The 14,126-nt window shown below is 44.3% G+C and overlaps 1 protein-coding gene across 1 annotated transcript in view; it reads right to left on the minus strand.

Annotated features, from left to right (window-relative positions):
- NIPBL (NIPBL cohesin loading factor) overlaps window positions 1-14,126 on the minus strand; it is a 1,354,860-nt gene that overhangs the window by 145,796 nt on the left and 1,194,938 nt on the right. The window contains 1 exon segment of the mRNA XM_033932779.1: window positions 9,224-9,360. Coding sequence (XP_033788670.1) covers window positions 9,224-9,360 — 137 coding nt within the window.

The following is a 14,126-nucleotide window of genomic DNA, read 5'->3' on the forward strand; positions in this document are numbered from 1 at the left end:
GGGTCTTTATCTGCCGTCATCTACTATGTTACTATGACCCTAAGGGAGCCACAGATCAACCATCCAATTACAGACCCATAGCCTCAATACCACTATACGCCAAGATAATGGAAGGCTCCGTAGCAAAACTCTTCTCCGAATACCTAGAAAACCACAATTTACTCTACCCCTCACAATCAGACTTCATATGCCAACACAGTACAGAAACATTACTACTCTCTCTCCTAGACACAGCCAAACAACACCTAAGCTAAGGCAAAAAAATGCTGCTCATTCAACTAGACCTCACCACAGCATTTGATCTGGTAGATCATGACATCTTACTACAAACACTGGAGGCAATAGGAATCACAGGCAGAGTCTACTACTGGTTTGAAGGATTCCTCTGCTCAAGGAAATATAGAGTCAAAACAAAGAACAATCTTAAACCTGGAACAACCCCTGCGGAGTCCCCCAAGGCTTGCCACTATCCCCAATACTCTTCAAACTCTACACAGCCATACTTGGCATATGCCTAGACAAATTAGACATAACCTCATACAGCTATGCAGATGATATCACCATCATCTTGCCTTTTGACCAATCCACCAATGACACAACAATCAAAATACATAAAACACTAGAAACAATATCACAATGGATGAGAGACCACAAACTGAAGTTGAACTAAGACAAAACCAAATTCCTACTTCTAGAAAAAAACTAAACACCCTCCATAACAAATCTAGAATTAAACTCCATCCTAAACCCCCTACAATCCAACCTAAAACTGCTGGGAATAATAATAGACAAGGGCTGCACCATGCAACTTCAAATCAGCAAAACGGTCCAGAAGGCATTCGCAACCATGTACAACCTAGGAAAAGGCATACAAAGCAAAAAACTATATGATGAACTACTAGCCACAAGAGCAGCGAAAATAGATTGCCACCTCTCCAAGTTATTGACCAAGACGACCAACTACAAAACATCAGGAAAGAATTGAAAACTATACTTTTTAAAAAAATTTGTCAAATGAGCTAACAAAAACCTTATAAATCCTCCCCATGCTAGTTTTCAATTCGTGTAAGCTCACTCTATCTACCAACTCTGTAAACTCTCTGGGAATGCCCAGGCCAACTCTTTTTGTAAACTGCCTAGAAAGCAGTTACTTACCATAACAGTTGTTATCCAGGGACAGCAGGCAGCTATTCTCACATATGGGTGACGTCACCGACGGAGCCCAGATGCGGGAAGTTTTGATTCAGCCGTACCGCGCATGCGTGAGTGCCTTCCTGCCCAGCGCAGGGAGAGCCTCCTCAGTTCAGATAGCTAGCAGAGAAGCCAACCAGAGGAGGTGGGTGGGTTATGAGAATAGCTGCCTGATGTCCCTGGATAACAGCTGTTACGGTAAGTAACTGTGCTTTATCCCAGGACAAGCAGGCAGCCTATTCTAACATATAGGTGACCTCCAAGCTAACCAGAATGGGATGGTGGGAGCGTTGGCAACTTAGGAGAATAAATTTTGTAATACCCTCTGGCCACAATGGCCATTCCATCTGGAGAAAACATCCAGACAATAGTGAGAGGTGAAAGTATGAAACGAGGACCAGATAGCAGCTTTGCAAATTTCCTCAATAGGTATAGAGCTGAGGAAAGCTACTGAAGCTGCCATTGCTCTGAATTTGTGGGCTGTGACTCGACTCTGGGCATAGCAGAAAGAGATACAAGCAGCCATCCAGTTGGAGATGGTACACTTTGAGATTGGACGTCCCAACTTGTTTAGATCAAAGGAGAGAAAAAGTTGAGGAGCAGTTCTGTGTGGTTTGGTGCGTTCCAAATTGAAGGCCAAAGCACGTTTACAGGCCAGAGTATGAAGAGCTGATTCTCCAGGGTGAGAATGAGGCTTTGGAAAGAACACTGGAAGAACAATGGATTGGTTGAGATGAAATTCTGAAACTACTTTAGGTAGGAATTTAGGATGAGTACGAAGGACCACCTTGTCATGATGGAACACAGTGAAAGGTGGATCAGCAACTAAAGCTTGCAGCTCACTGACTCTTCAGTGAAACACCATTTTCCAAGTGAGATACTTCAGGTTTTATCAATTGAGCAAGAACAACATTGAGATCCCAAACCACTGGAGGCGGTTTAAGAGGTGGCTTGACATTGAAAAGTCCTTTCATGAATCTGGAAACTACCAGATGAGCAGAGAGGGGTTTCCCTTCAATAAGCTGATGGAAAGCAGCAATTGCACTGAGATGGACTCTGATTGATGTAGACTTGAGGCCAAAGGTGGATAGGTGCAAAAGATAATCCAGAACAGAAGATGAGGAATCTTGAGGCTCCTTATTGCGAGAGATGCACCACGTAGAAAATCTAGTCCATTTTTGGTGGTAGCATTGTCTAGTGGCAGGCTTCCGAGAAGCCTCTAAAATGTCTTGTACAGGTTGAGAAAACTGAAGAGGAGTTATGTTGAGAGGTACCAAGCTGTCATGTGTAGAGTGCAGGTTGGGATGAAGCAGAGATCCTTGACTCTGTGTAAGCAGAGACGGAAAAACTGGTAGAAGATATGGCTTCCTGCTGCTGAGTTGAAGTAGAAAGGAGTACCAAGGTTGTCTCGGCCACCGAGGAGCAATCAGAATCATGGTGGCATAATCGTTCTTCAACTTGACAAGAGTCTTGAGAATGAGAGAAAATGGAGGGAATGCATACAGGAAGAGATTCGTCCATTACAGTAAGAAAGCATCTGCCTCGAGGTGATGAGGAGAATATATCCTGGAGCAGAACTGGGGCAGTTTGTGGTTGTGGGGAGCTGCAAAGAGATCTATCTGAGGTGTTCCTCACTGCAAAAAAATATGATGAAGAGGCGAGGAATTGAGTGTCTATTCATGAGGTTGCAGAAGACGACTCAAGTTGTCCGCCAAGCAATTTTTTGCCCCTTGGATGTAGACAGCTTTGAGAAAGGTGTTGTGGCGGATTGCCCAGTCCCAAACTTTCAGAGCTTCTTAACAAAGGGAGGGAGATCCCGTCCCCCCTGTTTGTTGACATAGTACATGGCGACTTGGTTGTCCGTCCGAATGAGGACTACCTGGTCGTGAAGAAGATGTTGAAAAACTTTGAGAGCGTTGAAAATCGCTCTGAGTTTCAACAGATTGATGTGAGACTGACAATCCGTACTGGTCCAATGGCCTTGAGTACGGAGACCATTGAGATGAGAGCCCCAAGCGTAGGTGGAGGAATCTGTTGTGAGGACCTTCTGATGGGGGGGCGTTTGAAACAGCAAGCCTCTGGAGAGATTGGAAGAGAGCATCTTCCAGCGGAGAGACTGTCTCAAGCAAGGAGTGACTGCAATGGGTCGAGAAAGTGGGTCGCAAGTCTGCGTCCACTGAGATGCCAGGGTCCACTGAGGAATTCTGAGGTGAAGTCTGGCAAAAGGAGTCACGTGTACTGTGGAGGCCATATGACCTAATAGTACCATCATGTATCTCGCTGAGATTGAAGAGCGGGAAGATACTGCATGACAGAGTTGAAAGAGAGCTTCCAGATGTTGTTGCGGAAGGAATGCTCTGAGTTGGATAATGTTCAGAACATGTCCGATGAATTGTAAATTCTGAGAGGGCTGAAGTTGGGATATGGGAAAGTTGATTTCAAATCCTAAACCTTGTAGGAGCCACGTAGTCCGTTGGGCCGCTATAATAACCCCCTGAGATGTGGAAACCTTGATGAGCCAGTCATCTAGGTAGGGAAATACCTGAAGACCATGGTTCCTTAGAGCTGCTGCTACCACTACCAGGCATTGGTGAACACTCTGGGAGATGAAGCCAGGCCAAAGGGTAGCACTCTGTATTGATAATGCAGATTCCCCACCCGAAATCTGAGATATTGACGTGAGGCCGGATGAATGGGAATATGAGTATAAGCCTCCTTGAGATCCAGAGAGCATAACCAGTCGTTCTGATCTAGAAGGGGATAAAGGGACGCCAGGGTCAACATGCAAAATTTTTCCTTGACTAAAAAATTGTTGAGAGCCCTGAGATCCAGAATGGGTCGCAGATCGCCCATCTTCTTCGGAACAAGGAAGTAACGGGAGTAAAATCCCCTGGTCTGCTGTTCCAAAGGAACTGGTTCGATGGCATAGAGACGAAGCAGGGCTTGAGCTTCCTGAAGAAGAAGGGCAGTCTGGGATGGACTGGAAGGATACTCTCTTAGAGGAAGCTCTGGTGGAACCTGAGTGAAATGAAGAGTATCCTTCCCTGATGATTGAGATCAACCAGAGGTCGGATGTAATTGTCTCCCATCGGTGATAAAAATGATGGAGATGACCTCCAATGGGGGGGAGAGAGGACAGAGACAGAACGGTGGAGGTTATTCTCTGTTTTAAACAGTCAAAAAGACTGCGCAGCCTTAGGTGCAGCAGAAGGTTGAGATTTCTGTTGCTTCTAATTCTGCTGTTTCTTGGGAGGGGGACGAGTGTAAGGAGCCACTCTCGGAGCAAAACGCCTCTGGAAAATTGGAGGAGGTCGTGTAGGCTTGGAAGGAGCTGGCTTAGGCTTTGGTCTGACAATGGAATGGACAATGGAAGCAAAATATTTTTCATGCTCATACAATTTCTTGGTTGTAGCAAGAATACCGATTGAGTAATTCTTTATAGCCTCCTATTGCAAGGAACAGTCAGTTCTACAGTTATAGCAACACTATATAAGCTAAGTATCATACGTCTTATCTAATCAAGTTGCTTTTGGTGAAATAATAAGCTGAAAATAGAGTACTACCTTGTGGGAGAACTGATAGATTTCAATTATTATAAATATTATAAAAAATCATATAAAAAATCAATATAACAGAGAAAAATAAAAAAAATGATATGTCAGATAGGCAATTAGAGATCACTGATAGTTCACTTTTGGTTGATTGGGCACGATGATGTTTAAACCAGTCAGCTGTGTACACTTGAGGCCTCTCAGCCTATAAGAAATCATAAATTTCCACACTACGCAACCAGATTGAAAATAATATACATGAGAACAGTGGATTTACGTTTAGGAATTCCTCTATATTCATCAATTTGTAAGGGATTTAAATAAATCACCCAGCTCCCTTTGGAACAGCTCATCAAGATTTTTCTGAAAGGAAAGCACCGGTACCTGTGGCTTATCTGCTGGTACCAATGGTGCAGCAGCTTGCCTCGTAGAGGGTGACCTCAATGAGGATGCACACCTTCAACATGAGGCAAGCCGCAATAGGGGGGTGTCGCTGCTTGGTCTTCATCGAGGGACTCGATGCTTCGATGACCTGTGACACTGATTGGGATGCTGGTGGCTTCTTAGCTAGCTTACCTGATGGTGCAAGATCTCCCAGTGCCGATGTCAATGCTTGAGTCTTCGACGTTGATGGTTGCGAGGTCTTATTGACGTCCATGGTACCAAACAGCTTCTCCTGTTGAAGCTTATGGCTTTTAATGAAGCACTTCTGCAAGGTAGTACACCGGGCGCAGGATTCTACCCAGTGATCAGAGCCAAGGCACTGTAAGCACCAACTATGTGGGTCGGTGATATAGGCCTTTGGCACCTGCAGCACTTTTTGAAGCCGGTTAACGGTCTGGACATGGATGAGAAGACCGCATCAGCAAGATTAAACTCAATTGTTGAGAAAAAAATGGGGCCTCTAAGGGCAGAGCCCTTGAGGAAAAACAGGAACTTTTTATGTTGGGGTTTGTTTTTTTTTAAAGAAAACTAAAACAAAAAAAACAAAACACACACACAATAGAATAAAAAAGATGCATAAAGGGAAGGCAAAGCACAAAAAATGAACAGGAACACAACTTCTTTGCTTCATGGAAAACGAAGAACTGAGATATCACAAGCCTACATCAGGCGGGAAGACACTCGTGCATGTGCGGTGCAGGCAGTCGCAAAGTTTCTAAAAACTTAAAGTGGCGATACACTTTTAAATCATGTTTTTCTATTGCTGGGCATGTTCTCTGGAATGCCCTAACAGGCATGTTGAGATTTTGTGGCAACTTTGAAAGCTATTGAAAACCCATTTTTTTGCTCATGCATTTTTACACTAAGGGCTCCTTTTACTAAGCGCATGCTGCAGATTAAACTAAACTAAACTAAACCTTAGGTTTGTATACCGCACCATCTCCATGGTCGTGGAGCTCGGCACGGTTTACAGGAATTGTAATGAGAAAGGAACTCCAGGAAAGGGCTAGATGAAGATTGGAGGAGAGAGGGAAGTTAGAGGGTTAGGATGTCGGATGAGGAGGGAGTGTTAGATTTTTGAGAAAAGCCAGGTTTTCAGATGTTTACGGAAGGGTTGAAGAGCATTCAGGTTCCGAAGAGGGGAGGTAAGGTTGTTCCAGAGCTCGGTGAGTCTGAAGAGGAGGGAAGTCCCCAGTGTTCCTGGGAGGGAAATGCCTTTTAATGAGGGGAAGGATAATTTCGATTTTTGGGTGGGTCTGGTGGTATTAGGATTTGAGGAGTTCCAAGAAAGCGGAATTAATGGTGGAAGGATGCCGTGGAGGATCTTGAAGGTTAGGCAGATGCATTTGAAGTGGACTCTGGAAGTTATCGGAAGCCAGTGAAGCTTGAAAAGGAGCGGTGAGACGTGATTGAATTTACTTTTTGCAAAGATAAGCTTGGCCGTGGCATTTTGAATCCGTTGGAGTCTGTGAAGGTTTTTCTTCGTTAGGCTTATGAAGATAGAATTGCAATAGTCCAGTCTGGAGAGGATGATGGATTAGACGAGAATGGCAAAATGTTTTTGCTGGAAACAGGATCTTACTTTCCTCAGCATGTGAAGGCTGAAATAACATTTTTTTACCAGGGAGTTGAGGTGGTCATTGAAGGACAATGTAGAATCGATGACGACGGCCAGGACCTTGCTGGAGAATTCGAGCTGCAGAGTGGAGCCAGAGGACAGTGGGATTGAGGTGGGTAGGTGAGCTAATTTTGGGTCGAGCCAAAGAAGTTTTGTCTTAGATTCATTCAATTTCATTTGGACGGTGTGGGCCCAAGATTGGAGGTTCGAGATACAAGAGGATATGTGATTAGTGAGGTTCGAGTCGGTCTTGAGAAGGACAAGGATGTCATCAGCATAGATGTAAATTGTTTCAATTGTTTCAAGATTAGCGCGCGCTGCCCCCGCATTACGCAGAAAAAGTAACGCCAGCTCAATGGAGGCGTTAGCGTCTAGTGCACACTAAAACCGCTAGTGCAGCTTAGTAAAAGTAGTCCTAATTGTCCCAACATTGAGCAGAATATGATTTTGTTGAGACAATATATGATAAAATGTCTAGTAAGTTACCTCACTATTGTTTTTACTCTTGCTCGTTGGAAGAACTATGAGACATATGTTTAAAGATTATGTATGTAGAATTGTGAGCCGCTTTGGCTAAAAGCAGAATATAAACGTTTTAAATAATTAAAGCTGCCGTACTGGGGCTCCGTGGATGACGTCACACTACATGTGAGAATATGCTGCCTGCTTGTCCTGGGATAATACTGCAATCTACTTCTAACTGGTCTCCCACAGTGCCGCCTCTCCCCTTTACAATTTGTGCAAACTTCTGCTGCACAACTCATCTTCTACCAACCTCGCTACACTCATGTTACCCCTCTCCTTAAATCCCTTCATTGGCTCCTTATCTGGCTTCGCATACAGTTCAAGCTCATATTGCTGACCTACAAGTGTGTTAATTCTGCTGCCCCTCAAAATCTCTCTCCCTTCTCTCCCCTTATATACCCCCCAGCGAACGCCATTCCTCAGATAAGCTGCTCTTAGCTATACCATTCTCCTTCACTGCCAATTCCAGACTTCATTACTTTCATCTAGCTGACCCCTATTCCTGGAATAAACTACCTGAGTTTGTCTGCCATGCCCTTTCCCTTCCCCTGTTTAAAAAATGACTGAAAACCCATCTTTTTGATATAGCCTTCAATCCATACCTCTCTACTCCCTACTGCCCACCAACCTAGCCAGCAGATTAACCATTCTCATTAACTGTATCCATGGCATCATATTTGTCTGTCTTGTCTATTAAGCTCCTTTGGAAGGGACTGTCGTCATCATGACTCTGTACAGCGCTGTGTACGTCTGATAGTGCTATAGAAATAATTAACAGTAGTAGTAGAATTAATTTTTTAAAAAAACAACATTTTTGGGGAGGGACCATTTCACAGGCAGTGAAGTGTTATTATCAAGCTAGCATGTTTACATTAGGGCGTTCTAACTGGATAATCTGGATTAATGTGGGAGCACTTAATACACTTCCCCCTCCCCGTTCGCGGTTTCCACACTCGCGGTTTCACACATTCGAGATTTTTTTTTTTTGAGGGGGGGGAACCCATAGTTTAGCACGTTCCCGCCTCTCTCCAGCCTTCCTCCCGGCATCCTGGCCTTACCTGGTGGTCTAGCAAGCTTTCGAGGCAGGAGCAATCTTCCTATGCTCCTACCCCGTGTAGATCGCCAATAGGAAATGGCTGCAGTGAGCTCCCGTCGTAGTCTCGAGAGACTACAGGAACTCACGGCAGTCATTTCTTATTGGTGATCTGCAAGGGGCAGGAGCGTAGGAAGATCGCTTCTGCCCCGAAAGCCTGCTAGACTACCAGGTAAGGCCGGGATGCCGGGGGGAAGGAGGGAGGCGGGGGTTGGTCAGAGCCGGCCGAGAAGATATTCGCGGTTTTTCTTAATTGGTGGTCCGTCTCTGCCCCTATCCCCTGTGAATACCGAGGGAGAAGTGTACCTCCCAAATAAGAAAACTTAAAATGACATCTGCGAAAAAGTTGTAAAAATCCAGAATATGTTGTCATGGTAAATCTGGGCTCATGTGTTGGCATACGCTAGGTCCAGATTTTGCTGTGGCTTAGTAAAAGAGCTCCATAATATTTTATATGACACATTATTCAAAACATTTACAAATAAAGTGTTAAGGTATATCATATAGGAGTCCTTTCATTAAGCTGCGGTAAGCACCAATGTGTGCTTACTGCAACTAAAAATGCCTTACCACATCCTCTAAAAAGTAAAATTTATTTTTTAGCGCTGGGGGTAAGTCTTGGGGCAGAGTGTGGCCATGCTCAGTCATTGTACCCTTTTGGGAACATGGCCTTATTGTGCAGGAATGACCCATGTAAACGACAACTAAAGCTACTTTTTCTGCAGTTTGGTAATAGGTCCCCATAGTTTCATTACTACACATTAATCCTTTGCATAAGATTATTTCGTATTCTATACTTACACTACATTTAGTAGTAAGATAAGGCTGCATTGTCATAGCATGCTTCACCATTAATTGAGGCCTGATTTTGCTGAACAAGAACAAAGTGGTTATGCAAGCTACCAAACAATTGGAATTCATCCCTTTGTTGTCAGAATCTGAAAAAATTAAGAAATATATTAGTATATCTAATAGAAGAAATGTTCTGCAAGTCTATTACATGACAGCAGCATCTTTTTAGAACTACTATTAAAATATATTTATGCTACTAACACCATCAGTTTCCATTAACCCCCTCTTGAACAAAGCCCGATAACGCAGGGCGCTACAGGAACTGCCCCGAAGCCCATAAGGATTTAGAGCTTTGTGGCTTTTGCTGCACTTTATAAAAAGGGGGGTGTAAATTGTTTCCTTGATCAGATAATATATCATTTTTTTCAAAATTTTATTTTTATGGCCTCCTTTTACAAAGCTGTGGTAGAGGTTTCTACCGTGGGCCGGCGAGGTAAATGTTCCGACACTCATAGGAATTCTATGAGCATTGGAGCATTTACCTCATCGGTCTGCAGTAGAAACCTCTACCGCAGCTTTGTAAAAGCTAGCTTATATTTTAACAAAAATACAGAAATAATTTCCTCACAGAAAACAGTTGTGAGGACAAAGGCCTAGATTCACTAAAGTCAGTGATCGTCGCTAATCGGCCAATCAGGGATCGTTGCTAAATGGCCAATCAGGGACTTCCTTAGGCTCCTTCCTAAGAAAGGCCCTGATTGTCTCAGATGCCTCAGGCACCTCCCAAGGGAGGGGCCTGAGGCATCTGAGCCAATAAGGGCCTTAGGCCCCTCCCCATGCATCACACGATACACCGGGGTGGGGTCTAAGGCCCGGTGGTGTAGCAACCAGAGGAAGAGCAGGAGCTGTTTTTGGTACCTCCTGCTCCCAAAAGAAAGGTATGGGCACTGGGGTGGGGGTACTGCAGTGGCAGGAGGGAGGGAGCATCCCTCCTGCCATTTTTTTCAGGGGAGCGGGCGAGCGGGAGCACATTCTTGGCAGGAGGTGCTGGGCATCCCTCCTGCTGTTTTTTGGGGGGAGCAGGCAGGCGGGAGCCTTTGTGGCAGGAATGAGTGGGAATCCCTCCTGCTGCTTTTTTGGGGTTCAGGGTGTGTGGGACGGTAGCTTTGGGGTGCTAGTGCAGGGGGAGGGCTTTTTTTAATGGGACAGATGCAAATCATTTGCATGCAAACTTGATAGTGAATCAATCGCTGTTTGAAAATCGGGCAGAGAATCAGTCAACAGCTAATGAGTCGCTATCTTTAGTGAATCTAGCCCAAATAAATTCTTCAAAGTCCATACAATCTGAGATTCCAAAAGATCAAAGTTTAAACAAATACATTAACCAAGGATATATAATTTTCAAATAGTTTTTAAAATTTAGAGGGGTTGCCATTTTAATGTGTTTTTTTTTTTTCAGGTTAGCTATTTATCACTGCTATTTATAATGAGAAGAAAACAATGCAAAGATTTGAAGTGTGAACTGAACAATTTTTATGTACAATAGTATAGAAATGTAATCTACCATAACCAAGGATGAAAAATACATAATGTATTATTTGATTGTTCAAAAATGTGTATAACCTGTTCATATATTCTGCAGACTACCTTGGGTAACTTTCTTCAAACGGGTGGTAAATAAACCCTAATAAATAAACAAATAATCAACTAGCATAGACACAGTCTATTCTAAAGTCAATCAATAAAAAAGTAGAATCATGCCAGCAGAACTCTTGCTGTTGACATCAGGATGGGCTCCTCCCTTACTACATCCTATTGACGAATCATGTGACAGGACAATTTGTTTGGTGTCGAAAAGCCTTTCTCCAGCTTCCCCAGTCAACTGTGGCTCCATTTTTCTACTGCCAATGCTGCAGCACCACTCTTGACATTGACAAGCAGCCCAGCATGACTCCAGTGTTGATGCTGACCTTCAGAAAGGGCTATCCACTCCAGCTTCTCCACCACCTAAACGTTCCAGAACGGGCTACTGGGCTTGATGGACCAATGGTCTAATCTAATCTAAATCTTAGATTTATATACCGGATCATCCCTAAAAATATAGGGCTCGACCTGGTTTACAATAAAAATATAATTACAAAAATATGTTGATTTTAAGATAGATCATTAGGAATTAAATTCTAAAAAAAAGTTGAAACATCGTAGATTTTAAAATTTTATGGAAAGGAAATACATGATCGTATCTGAACAGTAAGGTCATTCCATAGTGCAGTCAATAGGAAGGAAAAAGATTGAGCAATTTTGCTGGTTAAAAAAGACAGAGAGATACTGGGAGAGGACTAAATGGAGCAATGAAAGAGTGAAGGGAATAGAAAGGGGTCATTAGTTAGGAGTGACAATGCTGCTCTGAAATGTTAGAAGAGACAGAAAGGAACAATAAAGGGAAGAGAGGTTGGATGCTAGGCAAAGAGACCGACACTGGAACTGGGGGGAGGAGTATAAACAGGATGTCAGGGTGCGAGGAATTCAGGATCAGAGAAATTGGCTGTGGTGGAAAGGTTCCTAGCAAAAGGAGACATGATCTGGAAGAGAAGAAAAGCAGGTAGAAGGATATAAGGTACAGACAGAAAGAAGTAGAGAGTAGCTATGTGGGATTGGGGAAAAAAGTACCCTCAGGAAAGGGGGAGGGGGGTCATGGATGAGAGTTTCAAGTTTAATTAATTTTAATATACCGACCATTTTAATATACCGACAATGCTAAAAATGAAGGGTTAAAATAAATTTTTGTAGGGGGGGGGAAATGTGAACATTAAATAGACAAATTACAAATGTGAACATGAACTTGAGGATGAAGGGGGAGGGGAAGTTAATAATTACATCATTAAAAACAAATTAATTCAAGGGAAGGGGGAAGGAGACAGACATGAAGGTGAGGAAGGAGTAAGACTAGAAGAAAGTAAGATGAGAGAAACCATGGAGAGGTAAATACTAGTGCTGCCCGATACAGGATAAAAAATTTCGATTCGATTCAACCTACTGAATTGGTTTTTCGATTCGATTTTCCTGCCCAATTGGGTATTTTTTTTCAAACATCCTGGTGGGTTTATTTTATAGCCTCTTCACCCCCTTTGCCTTCTCCTAACCACACTGGCGCTGTGGTGTAAACAAAATAAACAAACAAAAAACACTTTTCCTCTCTCTCTTAAATCCTAGCCCACATTTGCGGTCTAACACCAGCTCTGGCAGGATACACATTTCAAATTTGACATATTGTAATCACAAAATGGAAAATAAAATTAGTTTATCTACCTTTTGTTGTCTGGTCATTATTCAAATCTTGTTGGTCCCAGGCTCTGGTTGTCTTCTGATAACTTGCTTACCAGGGTCTCCTTCTTTCTCCCTGCTAACCATCCATCTTCCATCTCTGTCCTCCCCTTCCGTTTCCCTTCCCTCCTCCGGAGGTCTGGCATCTTTCTTTTTTTTTCGTCTCCATCCACAGATCCACCTTTTCTTAACTACCCTTTCATCCAGCATCTCTCCCTCTTTCCCCCACCACCCCAGGGTCCACCATCTCTCCTTTTCTTTTCCCAACTACTCTCCTATTCAGTATCTCTATCCCCCCTCCACACCATCCCTTGTGTCCAACTTCTCTCCCTTTCTGTTCCTTCCTTCCCTAAATCCCATTGTCCATCATCTCTCTCCTCTATTTTTAGATCCATTATTTCTTCCCCCCCCAAAGTCTGGCATATGCACGTCTCTTTGAACTCCCCTTCCCTCCCTCCGTGTACTTCTACAGCAGGGCCCCCCTCCCATGAAGGTATGTCCCCCATGAAGGCCTGCACCTCCCCCTTGAAGGCCTGTACCCCCATCCCTGAAGGCCTGTCCCCCCCTTTGAAGGTCTGCCTGTTCCCCCTGAAGGCCTATGCCACCATCCCTGGCCTTCCCTTCCCTTAAAGGTCTGCACCCCCCTTAAAGGCCTGCACCCCCCCAAGGCCTATCCCACCCCCTGAAGGACTGCCCCCCCCGAAGGCCTATGCCACCATCCCTAGCCTGTACCACCCCCTGAAGGACTGCCCCCCAAAAGACTGCCCCTGAAAGACTGTGCACCCCCCCCCCGGAAGGCCTCCCTGTTGCTCCTGGCCTCCCCGAACCGTTTACATTATTGCTGGAGCCCGCAGCCAAAGATCGCGGTTACAGTGTCTTTGTGCTCTGAGCTGTTTCCTCTGCTGCGGTCCCGCCCTCCTCTGATATCAGAGGTAGGATCGCAGTGGAGGAAACAGCTCAGAGCACAAAGACGCTGTAACCGCAATCTTCGGCTGCAGGCTCCAGCAATAAGGTAAATGGTTCGGGGAGGCCAGGAGCAACACGGAGACCTTCCCGGGGGGGGGGGGGAGGGTGCAGTCTTTCAGGAGGGGGGCAGTCTTTCGGGGAGGCCAGGAGGGAAGCCAGACTGCAGCACTTCCCGACTGACTTGCCCTCCTGCTTTAGGGGGAGGTGCCACTCCTGCTTTAGGGGGCGAGGGGAGAGGGTCAGAATTGGGAAGCCGATTTTTTTTTAATTTAAATCGATTCGAATCGATTCATCTGAAGTGAATCAGTGAACCGATTCGAATCGTGAATCAGGCAGCACTAGTAAATACACATGGAGGAAAAGAAATGATGAAGAAAGACTGGAAGAGAATTCTTAAAAGAAGGAACCTGAGGACAAAGAAAGAACCAAGATCAAGTTGAGACAAAAGACCAAAGCTAAACTACAGACATAAAGGTTGGAAAATTGATCAAGGTTTTAGTAAATATTTCTGTACCAGCTGGGCTGGATCAAGGGTAGGCAATAACTATATTTCGCCCTTTTTCTCCAGCTCTGTTATTACCAGAATTACTATCGGCCTCTTTTACAAAGCCGCGCTTGCGGC

Source organism: Geotrypetes seraphini, chromosome 1 (genome assembly GCF_902459505.1).
Source record: "Geotrypetes seraphini chromosome 1, aGeoSer1.1, whole genome shotgun sequence".
NCBI classification, from domain to species: domain Eukaryota; kingdom Metazoa; phylum Chordata; class Amphibia; order Gymnophiona; family Dermophiidae; genus Geotrypetes; species Geotrypetes seraphini.